The 23,440-nt window shown below is 40.6% G+C and overlaps 1 protein-coding gene across 7 annotated transcripts in view; it reads left to right on the top strand.

Moving 5' to 3' along the window:
- Positions 1-23,200, top strand: part of ARHGAP32 (Rho GTPase activating protein 32) — a 311,991-nt gene extending 288,791 nt beyond the window's left edge. For all 7 annotated transcript variants that reach the window (XM_073903977.1, XM_073903975.1, XM_073903974.1 and 4 more), the window contains 8 exons: positions 2,303-2,410; positions 5,380-5,525; positions 6,155-6,350; positions 13,136-13,281; positions 14,937-15,008; positions 16,864-17,742; positions 18,426-19,405; positions 20,729-23,200. In XM_073903977.1, the coding sequence (XP_073760078.1) occupies positions 2,303-2,410; positions 5,380-5,525; positions 6,155-6,350; positions 13,136-13,281; positions 14,937-15,008; positions 16,864-17,742; positions 18,426-19,405; positions 20,729-22,981 (4,780 nt within the window). In that variant the 3' untranslated portion in view covers positions 22,982-23,200. The remainder of the gene's footprint in view (positions 1-2,302; positions 2,411-5,379; positions 5,526-6,154; positions 6,351-13,135; positions 13,282-14,936; positions 15,009-16,863; positions 17,743-18,425; positions 19,406-20,728) is intronic.
- Positions 23,201-23,440: the final 240 nt, after the last annotated feature.

Raw genomic sequence — 23,440 nt, 5'->3', positions numbered from 1 at the left:
ATACACGTATCTCCTAACCTATATTATATACAATTCCTTGTGATATATCTCCTACTATATAATGTGTTTTTATATTCTAGCTGCTTCTACATAATTTGAGTGTTAATCTCCTTTAATATATCTCTTTGCATCCAGACTTTTTAAGATTTTAATACTCACATTTCCTAGTTCCTTAAATGTTCTTGAAAAAACATGATTTTTAATAGTGTTCTCTTATGTGAATGGGCTATATGTTATTTAACCTTTTCCCTAATTTGCTTGTTTGTTTTGTTTCTTAAATTCCACATACGAGTGAAATCATATATTATTTGTCTTTCTCTGACTTATTTTGCCTAGGCTTTTACTCTCTAGCTCCATCCATATTGTTGCAAATGGCAAGAGTTCATTCTTTTATGGCTGAATAATATTCCAGTGTATGTATATACCACCTCTTCTTTATCCATTCATCCATTGATGGACACTTGGGCTGCTCCCATAATTTGGCTATGGTAAATAATGCTGTAATAAACATAGGGGTGCATGTATCCCTTTGAATTAGTGTTTTTGTATTTTGGGGTAAATGCTCAGTAGTTTCATTATTGGACTATAAGGTAGTTCTATTTTTAACTTTTTGAGGAACCTCCATACTGTTTTCCACAGTGGCTGTACTAGTTTGCATTCTATGGTGGGTTTTTTTCTCTCTCAGTTTTGAACATTACTGTGAGGACCATCCATTTACATGAATCTTTTTGGGAATCTAGTTTTTTTTTTTTTTTTTTTGGCTGAAAACCTGAAAGTGGAATTCTTAGAAATCAAAAGGTACTAAAATTTTTTCTCAATATACAGCAATTTCCAAATTGTATTCCATGAAGACTTATGCAGTTTGTACTCTGCTGAATATGAAAATGCTCATTTCATGGGACTCTGACTAAAATTCTCCATAAGCTTTTATATAAAAACATTTTTACAATTAGATATGTGAATAAAATGCTATCTTTGGTGGTTTGATTTGCATTTCTTCTGAAGTACTTAAGTATTTCCCTTCCTTCATATACCCCCCACTCAAAATAATATAACTTTATACATTTTCTAAACATATTTCTCAAGCTTCCCACCTTTACATTGTCTCCAGACCAGCCTCACTTCTGTCTGTCTGTCTGTCTGCCTGCCTTTCCTACTTAAGTATGTATGGGAGGGACCAAGAAGTACCATTTGTACTATAGAGCAGCTGCAGTAGATGCTGTTGAAAGAGAGACTGTGGAGCCAGGCTGCCCTTGATTTGAGAGTAACCTGAGCACACCTTGGCTTTCTCCTCCATAAAGTGGGGAGTGGTAGCACTGTGCAGGTAGGGCTGTTGTGGGAACTTGATGAGATCCCTGTAGAAAGCCTCTTGAGTGGTGCTTCTAGCTGCTGTCTGCATTTTCTTCTCAGGTTCACGTTGGGCACATCTTGGTCTTTGAGGCTCATATGCTGACCACTGTTTCACTTTTGTTACTGTTGCAAATAACAGTCTTAAATTTCTCTCTCCTATAAACTGTCCTTAATAGTTTCAATCCCTATACAGGTAGGTAGGGACACTTGGAGAGATGTAGGAGCTGCTAGGTAATACCTCTTTGTGTTTCTCTCTTTTATAACTTGCATTTAAGCTGATCATGCTTTTTTTTCCAAAAATGTTCTGCTTTGTTATTTAATATCCACCCCCTCTCTCTCCATATGTATGTATGTGTGTGTATATGTATATATATATATATACACATATAATTGCTCAACTCTTCTCTCCCCATGGTGCCCAATGCAATTTTTCTTTTTACCTTTTAGGCCTGTGAAATACTGTTTTCTTTTATAAAAGAAAAGTTTAAATCCCCTCCTGTTAGTGTCTGCTGCAAGTAGAATAACATAACTTCATGATATCATTTGTCTAGAAACTAGCTTTTATGGAGGATTTACTTCATTGGTGTCTTTGAAACTAGATGTCTGACAGCCAGGAGCAAATATTCCTACAGATTTGAAAAACTAAGGCCGTTTTCTTGGAACAAATCCTGTCAGAAATGTTAATTTCTTACTGCATCTACCTTAGACTTTTTTTTCTTAGAGTTCTATAGATGTGATTACTGTATATAGAATATAGAATTCATAATATTTTCCTGACACTTCTGGGGTAATAATATTCAGACCTAAGAAGCAACAAAAAATTTTGTTGGAGTTTGTTTGGTTTCCTTTTCTATTTTTCCATTGAAATCTTAAAAATTAATTAGAAGAGCTTTATGCTCTATTCTGCTACATACTGTTTCTTTTCATTAATATGTTATATTGCATTTTCCAGAACGCTCGAGTTCCTGATGAGACACTTGTCTCTTCTAGCTGACTATTGTTCCATCACAAATATGCATGCAAAAAACCTCGCAATTGTTTGGGCTCCAAACCTGCTAAGGTAAGTTGCATTTGACTTATGACCTTAAGTAGAACCAGTCATCTTATATCAGAGTCTAATTTATCAGTGTTCCTTGAGGACAGTTTTTATTTTTTTATTATTTTTTAATGTTATTTATTTTAATTTTATTTTATTATGTTATGTTAATCACCATACATTACATCATTAGTTTTTTTTATTATTATGTTATGTAAATCACCATACATTACACCATTAGTTTTTGATGTAGTGTTCCATGATTCATTCTTTGCGTTTAACACCCAGTGCTCCATGCAGAACGTGCCCTCTTTAATACCCATCACCAGGCTAACCCATCCCCTCAGCGCCCTCCCTGCTAGAACCCTCAGTTTGTTTCTCAGAGTCCATAGTCTCTCATGGTTCGTCTCCCCCTCCGATTTCCCCCCCTTCATTTTTCCCTTCCTGCTATCTTCTTCTTTTTCTTTTTTTAACATATAATGTATTATTTGTTTCAGAGGTACAGGTCTGTGATTCAACAGTCTTACACAATTCACAGCACTCACCATAGCACATACCCTCCCCAATGTCTATCACCCAGCCACCCCATCCCTCCCACCTCCCCCCACTCCAGCAACCCTCAGTTTGTTTCCTGAGATTAAGAATTCCTCATATCAGTGAGATCATATCATACATGTCTTTCTCTGATTGACTTATTTCGCTTAGCATAATACCCTCCAGTTCCATCCACGTTGTTGCAAATGGCAAGATCTCATTCCTTTTGATGGCTGCATAATATTCCATTGTATTTATATACCGCATCTTCTTTATCCATTCATCTGTCGATGGACATCTTGGCTCTTTCCACAGGTTGGCTATTGTGGACATTGCTGCTATAAACATCAGGGTGCATGTACCCCTTCGGATCCCTACATTTGTATCTTTGGGGTAAATACCCAGTACTGCAATTGCTGGATCGTACGGTAGCTCTGTTTTCAACTGTTTGAGGAACCTCCATACTGTTTTCCAGAGGGGTTGCACCAGCTTGCATTCCCACCAACAGTGTAGGAGGGTTCCCCTTTCTCCGCATCCCTGCCAACATCTGTCGTTTCCTGACTTGTTAATTTTAGCCATTCTGACTGGTGTGAGGTGGTATCTCATTGAGGTTTTGATGTGGATTTCCCTGATGCTGAGTGATGTTGAGCACTTTTTCATGTGTCTGTTGGCCATTTGGATGTCTTCTTTGGAAAACTGTCTGTTCATGTCTTCTGCCCATTTCTTGATTGGATCATTTGTTTTTTGGGTGTTGAGTTTGATAAGTTCTTTATAGATTTTGGATACTAGCCCTTTATCTGGTATGTCATTTGCAAATATCTTCTCCCATTCTGTCGGTCATCTTTTGGTTTTGTGGACTGTTTCTTTTGCTGTGCAAAAGCTTTTTATCTTAATGAAGTCCCAATAGTTCATTTTTGCCCTTGCTTCCCTTTCCTTTGGCGATGTTTCCAGGAAGAAGTTGCTGCGGCTGAGGTCGAAGAGGTTGCTGCGTGTGTTCTCCTTTAGGATTTTGATGGACTCCTGTCTCACATTTAGGTCTTTCAACCATTCTGAGTCTATTTTTGTGTGTGGTGTAAGGAAATGGTCCAGTATCATTCTTCTGCATGTGGCTGTCCAATTTTCCCAACAGCATTTGTTGAAGAGACTTTTTTTCCATTGCACATTCTTTCCTGCTTTGTCGAAGATGAGTTGACCATAGAGTTGAGGGTCCATTTCTGGGCTCTCTATTCTTTTCCATTGATCGATGTGTCTGTTTTTGTGCCAGTACCATACTGTCTTGATGATGACAGCTTTGTAATAGAGCTGGAAGTCCAGAATTTTGATGCCACCGGCTTTGCTTTTCTTTTTCAACATTCCTCTGGCTTTTCTGGTTCCATACAAATTTTAGGATTATTTTTTCCGTTTCTTTGAAAAAAGTGGATGGTATTTTGATGGGGATTGCATTGAATGTGTAGATTGCTCTAGGTAGCATTGACATCTTCACAATTTTTGTTCTTCCAATCCATGAGCATGGAACGTTTTTCCATTTCTTTGTGTCTTCCTCAATTACTTTCATGAGTATTTTATAGTTTTCTGAGTACAGATCCTTTGCCTCTTTGGTTAGATTTATTCCTAGGTATCGTATGGTTTTGGCTGCAATTGTAAATGGGATCGACTCCTTAATTTCTCTGTCTTCTGTCTTGTTGTTGGTGTATAGGAAGGCCACTGATTTCTGTGCATTGATTTGATATCCTGCCACGCTACTGAATTCCTGTATGAGTTCTAGCAGTTTTGGGGTGGAGTCTTTTGGGTTTTCCACATAAAGTATCATATCATCTGCAAACAGTGAGAGTTTGACTTCTTCTTTGCCGATTTGGATGCCTTTGATTTCTTTTTGTTGTCTGATTGCTGGACTAGGACTTCTATTACATTGTCGAATAGCAGTGGTGAGAGTGGACATCCCTGCCGTGTTCCTGACCTTAGGGGGAAAGCTCTCCGTTTTTCCCCATTGAGAATGATATTCGCTGTGGGTTTTTCATAGATGGCTTTTATGATACTGAGGTATGTACCCTCTATCCCTCTACTCTGAAGAGTTTTGATCAAGAAAGGATGCTGTACTTTGTCAAATGGTTTTTCTGCATCTATTGAGAGGATCATATGGTTCTTGTTCTTTCTTTTATTAATATATTGTATCACGTTGATTGATTTGCGGATGTTGAACCAACCTTGCAGCCCAGGGATAAATCCCACTTGGTCGTGGTGAATAATCCTTTTAATGTACTGTTGGTGAGGACAGTTTTTAAAAGTAAAGCTCATCTGCTGTTTTTATGAGCATCTCCCTAAAAGAGGCAAGTGGGACTTAGCCAAAGCATTAAAGTATGTTTTCTTCCTCTGGTCTGTTTGTGGTTTACACATTTAAAAAAAATAATGCCCTTTAAGGCTGCTGTCTTGGGTCTCTGACGGTGTTGGTTATCCCACAGATCCAAACAGATAGAATCTGCCTGCTTCAGTGGAACGGCAGCTTTCATGGAAGTGAGGATTCAGTCTGTGGTGGTTGAATTCATCCTGAATCATGTAGATGTCCTCTTTAGCGGGAAAATCAGTGCTGTCATTCAGGACGGGGCAGGTATGGCTAACACGGATTTTGTTTACAAGGAACATGTATAAACATCTAAAGGCATGGAAAACTGCATTTCTTATTATCTCAATTGAATAAATCTGTCTTTGGTAGAAAGCAGGTAATTTATGTCTACTTCTCAAAATTCATGGTTTAACAGTTATTTTGTGTGTGTATAATATTTAGTGAATACTACATTAAACCTATTATGATCTAAGTTTATGACACATTAAAAAATATATCATGTCACAAATTATTGATGCATATAAACTTATATTATGGAACAGTGAAAGAAAAAATTTTTTCCAAATCTAAGATATCTGAATGATACCAGGCCTTGCTTGTTATCTTTTAAGAAAGGAAAATAGTTAAGTTACTTAAGGAATTAAAAAAAAAAAAAAATATATATATATATATATATATATGTATGTCATTATTAACAACCTGGTATGTCACCTTTTCCTCATTCAGTATAAAGCCCTATTGTTTGGCCATTTGAAAGACTTAATGAAGAAAATGTAAAACAGCACAGTTAGGTAGATAGATGGAGATTGATATACACACACTAACACAGATTTATATTTTTTACCTATGCCAAAAATCTTGACTCTTTTCATCACTTTTCTTTCTTTCCAAAGCTTCTCTATCAAGACCCAAGTCCCTGCTGGTTTCCTCTCCGTCCACCAAGCTGCTGACATTGGAGGAGGCACAGGCACGAACGCAGGCTCAGGTCAGCTCTCCAATTGTGACTGAAAATAAATACATCGAAGTAGGAGAAGGACCTGCTGCACTTCAGGGAAAGTTTCATACTATAATTGAGTTCCCACTTGAAAGGTAAAATTCCTTAAATCCTCTGGTCAAGTGTTTTTTTCTTTTCTTTTTTTACTGTTGTATTCTAATACTATTATATTGATTTTGGGCTAGTCCCAGAAAAACCCATTCATTTGATTATAGATGATCTCTCATAGGGAATGATACAAATGATTTTTGAAAAGCATTACAACATTATGTCATTTTAAAGAAGATGAAAGTTAATTATAGAAGGCAGATTGTTGGGAAAAATAATACACTTCCACTATATAGGAAATAAGTGATTTTCTCTCTGAGATATGTTGTCTAGAAATTTATTTAGAAATAAACTGGGGGCATCTGGGTGGCTCAGTTTGTTAAGCATCTGACTTTGGCTCAGGTCATGATCTTGGGGTCTTGGGATTAAGTCCTATGTTGGGCTCCACACTCAGCAGGGAGTCTGCTTGTCCCTCTGCCCCTCCCCTGCTCATATTTTCTCTTTCTCTCTCTCATTCAAATAAAAAGAATATAAAAAAGAAAGAAAGAAACTGGGTTGGAATAGCTTACTCAGGAAATAAAGAATGAATAATGACTTGTTTGACATTGGCTCCATATTAAGTTTAGAATAGACCAATACTTCTCATAGTGCTATCTCCCAACCAGCATCAAGAGATGAATGCATAATATTCCATTGTGTGTGTGTGTGTGTGTTTGTGTGTGTATACCACATCCTCTTTATGCATTCGTCTCTTGATGGACACTTAGGTTGCTTCCATATCTTGGCTATTATAAATAATGCTGCATTAAACATAAGGGTGCATATACGTTTCAAATCAATGTTTTCACCTTGTTTGGGTAATACCCAGAAGTGGAACTACTGGATCATATGGTAGTTCTATTTTTAATTTTTTGAGGAGCCTCCACACTGTTTTCCCTAGTGGCCGTACCAATTTACATTCCCATCAGCAGTGCATGAGGGTTCCCTTTTCTCCACTGCCTTGCCAACACTTGTTATTTCTTCTCTTTTTCATTTTAGCTACTCTGACTGGTGTGAGGTGGTATCTCATTGTGGTTCTGATTTGCATTTCCCTGATGATGAGTGATTGTTGAGCATCTTTTCATGTGTCTTTTGGCCATCTGTATGTCTTTTTTGGAATAGTGTCTGTTCAGGTCCTCTGCCTCAATCAGATTATCTTTTTGGTATTGAGTTGTATGAGTCTTTATATATTTTGGGTACTAATCCCTTAGTGGACATGTCATTTGCAAGTATCTTCTCCCATTCAGTAGGTTGTCTTTGTCTCGTAGATGGCTTCCTTCACTTTGCAAGTTTTTAAATTTGATATAGTCTCCATTGCTTACTTTTCTTTTTGCTTTTCATGCCTTTGCCTGAGGAAACAGATACAGAAAAATATTGTCAAGGCCTATGTCCGAGAGATTACTGCGTATATTTTCTTTTAGGAGTTTTGTGGTTTCAGGCCTTATCCTATAAGAAAGTGGTCTAGTTTCAGTCTTTTACATGTAGCTGTCCAGTTTTCCCAACACATTTATTGAAGAAACTTTTTCCCATTGCATATTCTTACCACCTTTGTCATAGATGAAGTGACCATGTAAGCGTAAATTTATTTCTGGGCTGTCTCCTGTTCCGTCAGACTATGTTTCTTTTGGTGCCAGTCCCATACAGTTTCATCTACAGTGTAGTTTGACATCTGGGAGTGTGATACCTCCAGCTTTGTTCTTCCTCAAGATTGCTGTGGCTGTTCAGGTTCTTTTGTGGTTCCTTAAAAAGTTTAGGATTTTTTTTTCTAGTTCTATGAAAAATGCTGTTCATATTGTGTTAGGGATTACATTGAATCTGTAGATTGCTTTAGGTAGTGTGGACATTTTAACGGTATTAATTCTTCCAATCATAAACATGGTGTATCTTTCCCTTTATTTGTGTCATCTTTAATTTCTTTCACTAATGTCTTATAATTTCCAGAGAACAGGTGTTTCACGTCCTTGGTAAATTTAATCCTAGGTATTTTTATTCTTTTTGATGAAATTGTAATTTGAATTGTTTTCTTAATTTCTTTTTCTGCCAATTTTGTTAGTAGTATAAAAAATGCAAAATATTTTTGTATATTAATTTTGTATCTGCAACTTACTGAATTCATTCATTAGTTTTACTGGTTTTTTGGTAGAATCTAGGATTTTCTATATATAGTATCATGTCATCTACAAATAGTGACAGTTTTACTTCTTCCTTGCCAGTTTGGATGCCTATTTCTTTTTTTTGTCTCATTGCTGTAGCTAGCACTTCCAGTACTGTGTTGAATGAAGGTGGTAAGAATGCGTCCTTGTCTTGTTTCTGATCTTAGAGGACAAGTTTTTAGCCTTTCACCATTGAATATGGTGTAATCTGTGGGTCTGCCATATATGGCCTTTATTATGATGAGGTATGTTCCCTCTCAACCCACTTTCTTGAGAGTTTTTATTGCAAACGGTTGTTGAATTTTGTCAAATTCTTTTTCTCATCTGTTGAGATGTTCCTATGATTTTTACTCTTCATTTTGTTAATGTGGTGTACCATGTTGATTGATTTGTGGATATTGAAACATCCTCCCATCCCTGAAATAAATCTCACTTGATCTTGGTGAATGATCCTTTTAATGTGTTGTTGAACTCAATTTGCTAATATTTTATTGAGGGCTTTGCTTCCATGGTCATCAGGAATCCATTGGTCTATAATTTTCTTTGTTTTGTAATGTCTTTGGTTTTAGTATCAAGGTAATGCTGGCCTCATAGAATAGATTTGGAAACAGTCCTTCCTTATTTATTTTTTTGGAATAGTTTGAGAAGGATAGGTATTAGGTATTTCTTGATTTTTTGATCAAAGATCTATTCATTAACGTAAGTGGAGTGTTAAAAGTCCCTTACTATTGTATTACTATCAATTTCTCCCTTTATGTTTGTTAATATTTGCTTATAGGTGTTCCTATTTTGGTTGCACAGCATTTACAACTGATACAGCATCCAGTTGGATTGATTCCTTTTTATTATGTAATGCCCTCTTTGTCTCTTATTATAGCCTTTGTTTTAAAGTCTGTTTTGTCTGATGTAGGTGTTGCTACCCCAACTTTTTTTTTGGCTTCCATTTGCATGGGATATCTTTTTCCATTTTTTCACTTTCAGTCTGTATGTGTCTTACATGTGAAGTGACTGTCTTGTAGGTCTTGTTGTTTTATCCATCACCCTATGTCTTTTGATTGGAGCATTTAGTCTATTTACATTTAAAGCAGTTATTGGTAGATATGTACTTATTGCCATTTTGTTAATTGTTTTCTGGTTATTTTTGTAGTTCTGTTTCTTCTCTTGCTCTTTTCTCTTGTGATTTAGTGACTTTCTTTAGTGTTATGCTTGGATTCTTTTCTCTTTTTTCTGTGTGTATCTATTAACAGGATTTTGGTTTATAGTCACTGTGAGGTTCATATATAATATCCTATCAAGTTTATTGAGTTGATGGTCACTTAAATTCAAATGCATTTTAAAAGCACTGCGTTTTTACTCCCTCCTCTCCATTATATGTATATGACATCATATTTTACATCTTTTTATTTGTGAGTCCCTTAACTGATTTTTTGGATATAGTTGATTTTACTACTTTTTTATTTTAACTTTCATACTAGCTTTATTTTTTTTTAAGATTTTATTTATTTATTTGAGAGCACGAGAGAGAGAGAGAGAGACACACACACACATGAGCAGGGGGAGGGGCAGGCAGAGGGAGAGGGAGAAGCAGGCTCCCCACCGAGTGGGGAGCCTGATGTGGGACTCGATCCCAGGACCCTGGGATCATGACCTGAGCCAGAGGTAGATGCTTAACTGACTGAGCCACCCAGCCACCCCATACTAGCTTTATAAATGATTGATCTTACTATCTTTATGTTTGCTTTTACCCGTGATATTTTTTCCTTTAATAATTTCTTTTCTAGTTATGGCCTTTTCTGTTCTACTCAAAAAAGTCCCTTTATCATTTCTTGTGTGGCCGGTTTAGTGATGAACTCTTATAACTTTTGTTTGTCTGGGAAACTCTATCTCTCCTTCGGTTCTGAATGATAGCCTTGCCAGGTAGAGTATTTTCTGTAGATTTTTTCCTTTCAGCACTTTGAATATATCATTTCACTTCTTTCTGGCCTGAAAAGTATTTGCTAATAATAATGCTGATAGCCTTATGGGGTTTCCCTGGTATATATCTATTTGTTTTTTTCTTGCTGCTTTTAAGATTCTCTCCTTATTTTTAATTTTTCAAGTTTTAATTATTATGTGTCTTGGGGTGGACCGCCTTGAGTTCATCTTTTAGGGGACTTTATATGCTTCCCAGACCACCTCAATATCTGTTTTATTCCCTGGGTTAGGGAAGTTTTCAGCTATTATTTCTTAAAATAAGTTTTCTGCCCCTGCCCACTTTTCTCCTTCTGGGACTCCCATAATGCAAATGTTAGTATCCTCAATGTTTCCCAGAGGAAACATTTTACCTTTACCACCTACCATCATTTTTTAAAATTCTTTTTTTCTTTCTTTTTTCAGCTTGGGTGCTTTCTACTCCCCTGCCTTCCAAATTGCTGATCCATTCTTCTGCATCCTCTGATCTGCTGTTGATTCCCTCTAGTATATTTTTCATTTCAGTTATTCTGTTTTTCAGCTCTGTTGGTTCTTTTGAAAATTTTTTATCTCTTTGTTGAAGTTCTCACTGAGTCCATCCATTCTCCTTCGAAGTCCAATGAGCATCTTTGACCATTACTTTGAACAGGCAAATTGCTTATCAGGCAAATTGCTTATCTCTGTTTTGTTTAGTTCTTTTTCTGAGGCTTTGTCCTGTTATCTCATTTGGAACATATTCCTCCATCTCCTCATTTTTCTTTCTGTGTGTTAGGTAGTCAGCTATGTCTCCTGGTCTTAAAGTGGTGACTTTTTCAGAAGAAGGTTTGTGGGGCCCAGTAGTGCAGTCCCTCCTGGTCACCAGAACCAGGTGCTTCTGGCGTGTTCCCTATGTGGGCTGTGTGTGCTCTCCTGTTGTAACTGGGCTGGGACTGCTGTGGGTGTGCTGTTGGGTGGGTATGGTTCTCAGTCTGGCTGCCTGCGGTGACCAGCCATGAGCACTATGGGCACACTGGTGGGCACAGCTGGACTTCAGTGCAGTGGTCTGAGAGGCCCGGCTGTAGCTGCTGCAGGAGTGCTGGCAGGTGGTGTGCTGGTGGACAGGGCTGCCTCCCTCCCTCTCTGGGGGAGGAATTGCCTTGAACGGGCTCCATACTCACCAAGGCTGCCTGCTAGGTGTGGCAGGAGCCACTTTTGAGGGGTGCTTACAGGGACAGGTGGGTTGAGTGGGGCTGCTCTGAAGGGAACACTGGCGTGGGGCAAATGGTGCTAGCAAGGTAGATGGATAGTGTCAGAACTGGCTCCTGCCATTGTTGGGCCAGCTAGGCCGAAGGAGGGCAAGAAAAATGATGCCTCCCAGCATTTCCATGATTTCTTCAAAAATTTCTTTATAGAGTAGCAGTCAAGAGAGTAGATACTTGGATATGGATATAACTGGGTTCCAACCCTGACTCCATCATTTACTAGTTTTATAACATTAAGGAAGTTACTTAAACTTAGTGTCATAATTTCCTCAGTTATAAAATGAGAATAATAGTACCTACCTTGTACAGTTATTTTTACTTTAAATGAGCTACTACATAAGGCAGCACAGTGCCTGGCATTCAATTTATATTGGTTATTATTTGTAATACTTTTCTTCCTTTTTGGTTTAATTCTGTTTACTCACACACAACTGTTTAACTCTTATTTTGGAGTTTTAATAATTCCTACTTCCAAATATTTCTTATTTTTACTTATTTCACTGACTGTGAGGTTAGATCTAAATATAAAAATCTGTATAAAAATTATCTTTGTGACTAGTTATTAATATTCAAATCTATACATTTTATTACCATGTCATGCTTTAGCTGTACAGTTTAGCTGTGCTCTGTAGACTGTGCTGTATACACACACGCGTGTGCTACATATATGACATATACACTGGATGTGCGTGCTGCGTGTATGACATATACACTGGATGTGCATGCTGCATGTATGACATACAGTGGATGTGCGTGCTGCGTGTATGCACATATACACTGGATGTGCGTGCTGCATGTATGCACATATACACTGGATGTGTGTGCTGCGTGTATGACATATACAGTGGATGTGCGTGCTGCATGTATGACATACAGTGGATGTGCATGCTGCATATATGCACGTGTAGTGGGTGTTTGCTACATGCGTGGCATATACAGTGGATGTACGTGCTGCATATATGCACACATAGTGGGTGTTTGCTACACGTGTGGCATATACTATGAATGTGCATGCTACATGTATGCACACATAGTGGGTGTTTGCTACACGTGTGGCATATACTGTGGATATGTGTGCTACATGTATGCACATATAGTGGGTGTTTGCTACACATGTGGCATATACCGTGGATGTGCGTGCTACATATATGACATACCATGGATGTGTGCTACATATGACATAAACAGTGGATTGCGTGCTACGTATGACATACAGTGGATGTGCGTGCTGCATGTATGCACGTGTAGTGGGTGTTTGCTACACGCATGGCATATACAGTGGATGTGCGTGCTACATGTATGCACATACACAGTGGATGTGTGTAAACACAGATACTATTTCAGCTGTGCCCTCTCTAGGCTGTTCGGTTCTTTCCATCATTTGTTCATTTCCTAAAAATGAAGACAGCCCCTTGGATATCTTAATACAGATTATTTTCTCTCTCATAGGAGGAGGCCTCAAAATAAAATGAAAAAATCTCCCGTGGGCAGCTGGCGTTCCTTTTTCAACTTGGGGAAATCGTCGTCCGTTTCCAAGCGGAAGTTGCAGCGGAACGAGAGTGAGCCTTCCGAAATGAAAGCCCTGTCTCTGAAAGGTTGGTGCTCCCGCCGTCCTGTGCTTTGCCGCCAGGAAAGCAGCTGGTTTGGCCGGCCTGTGCCCGTCGTCCTGCCCTGCCGGCTTGTGCCTCTCTGCATACAGGTGCTCAGTGTGTCGTGACGGTGTGCACCATGTGCTTCAACACAGTGTGTCCACAGCCGTGGTGCTACACGGGAATTGTCTTCTTCTACCAATTCTTCATCTCCAAACACAGACATAAATATGCAGGGAATACGGTGGAAGTACCCAGTTTCTTGTGGAAACTGCAGATTGTATAGAGTGTGAATGTGATTAAAATTCATAACATAGTTTGCGTATTGTTGTTAATAAAAAAAATAACTGCTGTGGTGTTTAAATTTATTAATCTGTATTTTTACAGATATAAAATGTGACAAAACCATGTTTTAACATGCCTTTTAAGTTTATAACTCTTATAACCAAGGAATCTATCTTTTTATGGGATGACTCATTGATGAGAGTATCTTATTGGATCAAATAAATCTATTACTGTTGTTGTAAATACTACTCTTAAAAATAGTTTTAAAACCATGGTCTACTGATATTAACAGCTTCTAAATCTAGGAAGGATAGTAGTGCTTGAATGTTAGAAATATAATGTTCAGTTTATTTAATTCATCATTCATTCAGTTTGCAGTCATGTACTAAGCATGTGCTAAATATTTTGATAGCAACCTCTCAGATAGAAAATTAAGATACTGCCCCTGCCTTCAGAAACTTACTTGGGAAAGTGTATGTGTAAGACAATAAATTTCATGCAGAATCACACCAATTGAAATAGATATTTATGTAAGGCATTTATGTATGATTATGGTAGGACTTGTCAGTTCCTATGGGCAAGAGGGTTAGTGGTCAGAAATCTACTTGGGTTTTGAAAGATATAAGTAGGGATTCATGTGATCACCAAGGGACTGAGAAGGGCATTTCCGAAATGGGAGCAAAGTGTGTGCTCATGTGTGAAGCAGGGAACTTGGCTGGGTATGTGATGGTTCAAAAAGAGGTTTAGGTCATCAGGGGCCTCATGTGCTTGCCAGAGAGTTTTGGTTTTGTCCTGTGTTCCTTTGGGGGTTATCCTTTGGCTTTAATATGTAACATGGTTATGTTTAAGGTTAGAAACATGACTTATAGCAGCAGCACAGGAAATATATGGGAAGAGATAAGCCTGTAGACTGGACAGTAATTAGGAGACAGTTAGAGGTGGACAACCAAGAAAGAGTTGAGTGTCTGGGATAAGCAGTTGGCAGAAGTGGGAAATAGATGTGAGAGATATTTAGGAAGCAGAATCTATAAGGCTGGGTCACCAAATGATTGTGAAGGATGAGAAAAAAGAAAAATCTAGTATGATATCATCTTAAGCCATCATGCTGATCTTTAGGAAATAAAAAAGGAAGATGTTTTAAAATTCATCTCATTCTCAAGTTGATAATCCTTTAGATAAGAGATTTTTCACGTAGGAAACCATGTGAAAACAATACAGCCCCTTACATAATACGCTGCTTAAATTGAATATGATTGTCAAAATGTACAGTTAATCACCCTTGGAAGTTTAAATATGTGTAGAGAAAATCACTGTTCCTTTTCTCTACATATGTAGCAATGGATAAAACTTCACACTATTTGGTTTTTATTCTTCAGGTGGCAGGGCAGAAGGAACCCTCCGTTCAGCTAAAAGCGAAGAATCTCTTACATCTCTCCATGCAGTTGATGGTAAGACTAAAACTATCAGTTGTTTTATTCTATATTTCATAAAAGAACACAACAATTGAGTATATTTGTTAAATATATATTACTAAATAGGCTACAGACTATCATTTGCAAACAATACTCATATCTATTTGGTATTGTTCATGGATGTCTTCATACGGTACCAGTCTAATTTCTTCACTGTTGACATGATTGCTATTCAGTGTACATAAAAATAGGTAAAATGTTTTAAGTTAACCATTTATTGTTATCAATGCCCAGTAGAAAATGATGTTATTAGCATTTCTTTAGATTTCATGAAAGCACAATTTTACAAAGTATAAAATTAAGCAGTTTTGATATTCAAATCAGTAGTCTTTTGTCTTGTAAATGGCTTAACCTGACATTAAATTTCATAGATCAGATTGATTATAGGCAGTCCCCATTATCTGAAGATATGATCTTCCATACAAGGAGAAGAAAATTTAGAAGTGAATCCTCTTAAAAAGGGGGCCCAAAATTTTAGTAAAGAATACAAAAAGGTTTGATTTACTTGACAAACAAAACTAAAAATTATGAAAATAAGTTTTTTGGCCCCTACTTAGCTAAAGTTGGGTTATGGTTGCAATTATGTGCTAATGTTTAGAATGAACAAAGGTTTACTTCAGTTGGAAGGAGATCTAACTTTTTTGACAAAACCATGTCATAATAGCAAATAGAACATCCTTCACTTTATGGTTGGCTTATGCAGCAGGATTGTAAAAAAAAAAAAGGCCCTTTCTACAAAAATAACGAGGATCTACATTGATTTCCCATGGGCTTTTCTTAATCTGTTGATATTGGGATCATTTTTTTGAGATACCCTGGAGTGTCATCGTCCTGGTCAACTTTCTTATCTCCATTTATTAACTCTTCTAACTGCCAGATCCTCATCAGCCGATAGCTCTGCTTATTTCAAGAAATCCTCACACATCCCTTTAGTTGGGTGTCTGACATCTTAAGGGTTTTCCAAGGTTTATCATTTCACTGTGGTTAAGAGAATGGTTCACAGATACAATGAAGTGGGCTGGGTAGATGCCAGTATTAAGCAAAAAATAATGTTTTAATATAGATTAATCATATAAGTGGTCAACACGTTAGTAAACATTTATGTTAAGGCAATTTTGGCAATTCTAATCTTTGCAATAGAATGCTGAGCTCGAAGACTTCTGTTACCAGTTGGATGTGTAGCAATATCATAAAATTGTATAATGGTTTACTCTTGAAGGACTCTGCCTGAGAGACTTAAAGCCTATCCTTATTAAAGAAAAAAAAGAAATTTTGTTCTAAGTATCGAAAAAGAATCCTATACTAAGTATTGTATAAATACTTTATGGGATTGTAGAGATTTTTAGTTGATGTTTGCTTTTTAGAAATGTGGGTGTTAAGAGGATTTTTCCCCACCAAAAAACCAAAAACAAAACCCTTTTGCTCTGCTATATCCAAAGTACTATTTAAAGTGGTTAATTTTATCTTAGAAATCTTGTGTGAGATCAGTCATAAAATAAGACAAAAAGAAAGAAATCTTGCCCAAAGTCACCACAAGAGTCAATGTTGGACTAGTAATAGAATCTAGGAATTCTGAGTCTTTTTTCCTGTTGAAACCATGAAAGGCTGCATTCTCCCCCTCATGACATCAGATGTTTTTGTTATTTAGGATTTGGTTCAGGAGTTCCAGCCATTTGCCCCAGGAGACAGTTTCTGGAAAGAAAATGAGAAGGAACATTTCCTTACCCTATAGTTGTGCATTACTACTGTACTAAGTAGGTGACTTTTCATGGTATTGTGTATTGTGTATCCTAGGCATTCATACTTTGATGTTGTTATCCGTTTTTGCCAGGTGACTCCAAGCTGTTCCGACCCAGAAGACCCAGATCTAGCAGTGATGCACTGAGTGCCTCTTTCAACGGAGAAATGCTGGGGAACCGCTGTAATTCCTATGATAATCTGCCCCATGACAATGAGAGTGAGGAGGAAGTAGGGCTGCTGCATATTCCAGCTCTTATGTCTCCTCATGCAGCCGAGGACGTTGACTTGAGCCCACCGGACATTGGCGTCGCCAGCCTGGATTTCGACCCAATGTCATTTCAGTGCAGCCCCCCTAAGGCTGAATCAGAATGTCTGGAGAGTGGGGCTTCCTTTCTAGATTCATTAGGATACTCCCAGGAGAAATCAAGCTCCAACAAAAAGGATACAGAAGCAGGTGGTAGCCAGTCTCAGACGCCAGGAAGCACTGCAAGTTCTGAAGCCGTCTCTCCTCTTCAGGAGAAACTGAGTCCATTCTTTACTCTGGACTTGAGCCCAACCGAAGAGAAATCATCCAAGCCATCCTCATTCACTGAAAAGGTCGTCTATGCTTTCTCTCCAAAGATTGGACGGAAATTAAGCAAATCACCTTCTATGAACATATCTGAGCCAATTTCAGTGACTCTTCCCACTCGCGTATCAGAAGTCATCGGGACTGTGTCAAATACAGCAGTTCCAAATGCATCTTCTCCAACCTGGAGCAAAAGTGTTGAAGACAATGATGTCATAAATAGATCCCCCACCCAGGTAGGAAAGATGAAAACAAATGAGAGAGAGGCCCAAGGAGGATGTGAGTCTGAAGTCCAGCCCCTAGACCAGGGGGCTGCTGCAGAAGTAGAGTCTCCAGGGAAAGAGGAGCAGGTCGTCGCGAGCAGTCAGAGTAAGGCTGTACCTTCTGGACAGACTCAGACAGGTACCATTTGTTTTCCTCCATTCTTTCCTTAAGCTAAGAGGGATCTTCAGTCCTGTGTGCCATCTGTGCCTTTTAAGAGAGAAATTTGCTCCACAGCTAGCCTTTAATCAAAGAGAATGTTTTTCTGGGTGTGCTGATGGCTCAAAGCCCTAAATTAAAATCAGTCAAACAAAAATCCCCCAAAGGGCCAGTGGTCCTGCTTCAGACCTTCATAAAGTCCCCTTTTGTCTTTGGACAGTCAGAATTCCTGGATAATTTTTGCACAGCTTCGTAGCTCTTGATTCTGTTTTTCTAATAAAAGTACCTGTATTATAGCCTTACAAGTTAACCAGCCAGCCTACACCATCAAATGTAAAAACTATCCTTAATAACAATCTGCAGGCACTTGAAGCTTGTTTTCTAAGCAGTGTTTTCTGAGCCAGATGAGGGACCTGCTTTTTTCCCCCCATCTCTATAGCAATTCAAGAGGAGATTGCAATCTTTAAATACTTTGTTTTAGTTTTCCTCCTGAACCAGATGTGTTTTCTCCAGCATTTGCATGTGGGATGGAAGATCATGGATTGCCATTTTGAAATATGGAAGGCACCTGTTTTCTAGTGATGAAATGGGGAGTGTTTGGCTTTCCGTATAGGATAACACAAGCTACCTTTTCACTCTCATTTTTTTTCCCAATTTCCCACCAGGAGCAGTAACCCATGACCCCCCTCAGGATTCCGTTCCTGTCAGTTCAGTCTCTCTTATCCCACCACCACCGCCTCCGAAAAACGTTGCCCGCCTGTTGGCGCTAGCATTAGCTGAGTCCGCGCAGCAAGCCTCAACTCAGTCACTGAAGAGACCAGGGACTTCCCAGGCTGCTTATTCACATTATGGAGACATAGCAGTGGCTGCTACCGAAGATAAACTGCCCAGTCCCTACTCTAGTGTTACTCTAGATAAAGCCTATTTCCAAACTGATAGGCCAGCAGAGGAGTTCCACCTCCAGCACAGTGTATCTGGGGACTGTGACCAGCCTAGTCCAGATCCAGCCGCCCCTGGGAATCCTCCCCATGCCGGTGCAACCGAAGCTGGGGAGCAGCTCCACCAGGCAGACTTCCCAGGGAGTTATCCATATCGAACCCATTTACCTGGGGACCCAGACAAGGCCAGAATCACTTCTGTTGCCTTAACGGACTCTAAGTCTGATGATCACCTAAGTTTCCCTGAAGACCAGTCCGGGAAGACCAGTATGCCAACTGTCTCCTTTATGGATCAGGACCAGGGTCAGCTTCATTTCTACAGTGGAGAGCAGCCTCCTTATCTTGGTGCAAGTATGGATAAACCCCATCATCACCCTTCAGAACTTGCAGACAAATCTCCCACACCTTCTAATTTGCCTCGGGACAAAAGCTACCCTCCTTCTGGGTCCCCTGAAGAGAATCCCAGCACGGCCACCATGGCTTACCTGACAACTGCTCTAGCAACAGCCGAGATGAGCACCAGGGAAGCCAGCTGGGATGTGGTTGAACAAGCCACCACAGCTGATTGCCCTGCTGTCACCCTTCAGCGCCCTCCGAGAACTAATCGTCCCCTCCCCCCGCCTCCTTCCCAGAGATCAGCAGAGCCGCTGCCAGTCATGGGGCAGGTACAGGCAGCCACCAACATAGGACTAAATAATTCCCACAAGGTAAGAAGGGGAGGGAGTCAGGGAGATGAAATGTACTTTTTCCAAAGGTACATCACTTTTCAGCAGGGTGTGCTGCTATCTGTGAGTCAGATAGGACATTTATTTGAAGTCCTGTGGCAGGTTTCCGTGGAACATTTCCTGTCTGAGGTTGGACCTGCCTTTACCTTGATGCCGGTTTCTCTCTGAGAAAGGAGCAGTTACTCAGTGACTCTAGTTTATACCTGCTGTCTTTTCTTCCTAAAGCCTCTGGGTAGTTTCTTCATAGTAATATAAGGAGACCATGATCAAATAAGTCAAATTGGGCTTCAGGTGTCAGGGCTGCAGGTTGGTCCCCACCCACCCCCCAACTCCATCACTGACTCAGTGTGACTTTGGGCAAGTCATTTAATCTACCCTCTGCCAATAATTCACATCTGCACAGTGAACGTGCTTTATTCTCAAGACATTTGAAAGACTTTCTGCCTTGCAGACTTTTTAGAAATGTAAGAGCTGACGGTGTTTTGGGTCATTATGTTATTTCCTTAGCCTAAACCAGCAGGTTGTTCTGTAGTCAAGCATCTGTTTTGATGAGAGAATGTTTGCAGAATGCTAAGATTTCTTTCTAACTTTCTCAAAGTTTAGAAAAGTGCCCCACATGCTTTGTGGTCACCTTGAACTCAAAGGACTTTGATATCTAGGCTTTAGTGGAGGATGCTATTTCTAGCAACTGCTTCTCAAGGATAGCCTATTTGCAGCCTTGCTGTGAGGATCATGTTTGACGTCAGTTGCTACAGACCAGGGTGGAGTAGAAGGTGGGGAGAGACAGTAACCGCTTGATTTGAATGGCCCTGAATCAGACCAGTGACTTCATTACCCTTCCCTAGATTTGGTGGGGCTCACACATCTCACTCCATATAGCTGTGAGTCACTTCACAAATCTCTCTAGCTAGAATCAACTCTCTTTGTTTAACAGAATGTTCTTGGTGTTGAGACCAAGCTAGACAGGTAGACTAGGTGTATATTTTTAAGCTTGACAGTACTTTAAACCTCCCATTTGGTCTGCATGCTGAGATAATGCCATAGGCAACCTCGTCTCACGTTTAAAGCCTGTCGTAAAGTAGAACAGTTCCCCAGAGACGGTCATGGCTGTCCTACCAGGTGGCAGCATACAGACTGCTTCCTGGTGGTGAGAGCAGACTGTCGTGTCCAGTGCAACCATGTGGCTTGGGGAGTTTCAAGCTGCTACCCAGATAGCCTCAATTCGTGGGTTACAGGTTGAATAGTGTTTGATTCCACAGAGGGGAGCATAGGAAACAAGCTCATGATATGATCGTCTTCCAATAGGTGCAAGTAGTCCCAGCTCCAGAGAGACCACCTGACCCCAGAGCCATGGATGACCCTGCACCCGTCCTGGGCAGTGATGGCACAGTGGCCCAGTGTCCCATCTCTGGTCCTGCCCTCCAGCCAAGCCTTCCTGAAAAGGCGCGGGAAGGTGCCAGGGCCCCACCGTTGCCCCTGCGTGCCGACTCTGTCCTCCCTGTGTACTCATCCTGTGGCTTTCCCGCACCGGTTCCCCCCACCAGGACAATGGAGAGTAAAATGGCCACAGCCATACACTCCAGCAGTGCGGACGCCCCCAGCAGTTCTGGCTATCATCCCTTTGTCACTGCTTCCTCAGCCTCTGTGGATGACGCTCTGCCTTTACCACTGTCCATCCCACAACCTAAGCATGCTTCACAGAAAACGACTTATTCCACCTTTGCTAGGCCTGATGTCACCACTGAACCCTTTGGGCCAGAAAACTGTTTGCATTTCAATATGAATCCAAACTGCCAGTACCGTCCCCAGAGTGTGCCTCCACATCATAATAAATTGGAGCAACACCAGGTGTATGGTTCCAGATCAGAGCCACCAGCCTCCATGGGACCTCGTTATAACACATACGTGGCCCCGGGAAGAAATGCATCTGGACACCACGCCAAACCATGCAGCCGAGTTGAGTATGTATCTTCTTTGGGCTCCACAATTAGGAGTAGTTGTTATCCTGAAGATATTCCCCCGTACCCTACCATTCGGAGGGTACAGTCTCTCCATGCCCCTCCATCTTCCATGATTCGCTCTGTTCCCATTTCCCGGACAGAAGTTCCCCCAGATGATGAACCAGCCTACTGCCCAAGACCCCTATACCAATATAAGCCATATCAGTCCTCACAGGCCCGTTCAGATTATCATGTCACTCAGCTTCAGCCTTACTTTGAGAATGGTCGGGTCCACTACCGGTATAGCCCATACTCCAGTTCTTCTAGTTCCTATTACAGTCCAGAAGGAGCCCTGTGTGACGTGGATGCCTACGGCACGGTACAGTTGAGGCCCCTTCACCGCCTACCCAATCGCGATTTTGCCTTCTACAATCCTAGGCTGCAAGGAAAGAACTTGTATAGTTATGCTGGTTTGCTCCCACGTCCCCGGGCCAACATGACTGGCTACTTCTCTGGTAATGACCATAATGTAGTCAACATGCCTCCAACTGCTGACGTAAAGCATACGTACACATCATGGGATCTTGAGGACATGGAAAAATACCGCATGCAATCCATCCGGAGAGAGAGCCGCGCTCGGCAGAAGGTGAAAGGTCCTGTTATGTCCCAGTATGATAACATGACCCCAGCCGTGCAAGATGACTTGGGTGGGATCTATGTCATCCACCTCCGTAGTAAATCAGATCCTGGGAAAACTGGACTTCTCTCGGTGGCAGAGGGAAAGGAGGGGCGGCATCCAGCCAAGGCCATCAGTCCTGAGGGAGAGGACCGCTTTTATAGGAAGCATCCAGAGCCGGAGTTTGATAGAGCCCACCACCACGGAGGATATGGCAATGGACAGTCAGAGAAACCGACTCTCCCTCAGAAGCAAAGTAGCCTCAGGAACAGGAAGCTTCACGACATGGGTTGTAGTCTCCCTGAGCACAGGGCACATCAGGAAGCAAGCCATAGGCAGTTATGTGAATCAAAAAATGGGCCACCTTACCCGCAAGGAGCTGGCCAGTTAGATTATGGGCCCAAAGGGATTCCAGACAGTTCTGAGCCAGTCAGCTACCATAACTCTGGAGGGAAATATATTCCATCGGGGCAGGAGTCTCTCAGACTGAACCACAAAGAGGTGAGGCTCTCCAAAGAGCTGGAGAGGCCTCGGGCTAGGCAGCCTCCTGCCCCAGAGAAACACTCCAGAGACTGCTACAAGGAGGAGGAACACCTCTCCCAGTCGATAGTCCCACCCCCGAAACCAGAGAGGAGTCACAGCCTGAAACTCCATCATACTCAGAATGTGGAGAGGGACCCCAGTGTGCTGTACCAATACCAAACACATGGCAAGCGCCAGAGCAGTATGACTGTTGTGTCCCAGTATGATAACCTGGAGGGTTACCACTCCCCACCCCAGCACCAGCGAGGAGGCTTTGGAGGAGGAGCAATGGGGACCTATGTGGCCCCTGGCTTTCCCCACCCACAAAACAGGACATATGCTACAGCTTTGGGTCAGGGGGCCTTCCTGCCCACAGAGTTGTCTTTGCAGCACCCTGAAACACAGATTCATGCAGAATGAGCCCTGGAGCAATAGAGATGAAGCAGCCTCTGCTGGACAGTGGACTGTTCTATTTTTTTTCAGTAACCAAAAAAATTAAAAAAAAAAAAAAGCTACAATCCCCCCGACCACATTAAAAAAAAAAAACAAGAAAAATCACCATCTTTTTCCCCTTCCCTGCTTCATTACCATCTCTAGACTGTGATTTTTGTCATTAAAAGAAATCTGAATGATTGTAAAGCACTGTGTTGAAAACCTAGTGAAGAAATTTGTCACAGACCATACTTGCCATATGGGGCTAATTTGTCAGAGCCTGAGGACTGCTTTTAACTGAATTTGAATTTAACTTTGTCCTTCTTAGTATTTGCTACATAGCGCAGAGCAGTTTATGTCTAGTTCCTGGTAGGCTTTTGCATTTCTGTTGCATTTCTACTAACTTTCTCAGTAGCCATGCAGCTTGCCCAGGTCGACACTTGGTTT

The sequence above is a fragment of the Callorhinus ursinus genome, unplaced genomic scaffold (assembly GCF_003265705.2).
Source record: "Callorhinus ursinus isolate GAN/ISIS: 27379988/994484 unplaced genomic scaffold, GSC_fseal_2.0 scaffold19, whole genome shotgun sequence".
Classification (NCBI taxonomy): Eukaryota; Metazoa; Chordata; class Mammalia; order Carnivora; family Otariidae; genus Callorhinus; species Callorhinus ursinus.
The sequence above is the reverse complement of the archived record's forward strand: the minus strand, read 5'-3'. Positions and strand labels throughout refer to the sequence as shown.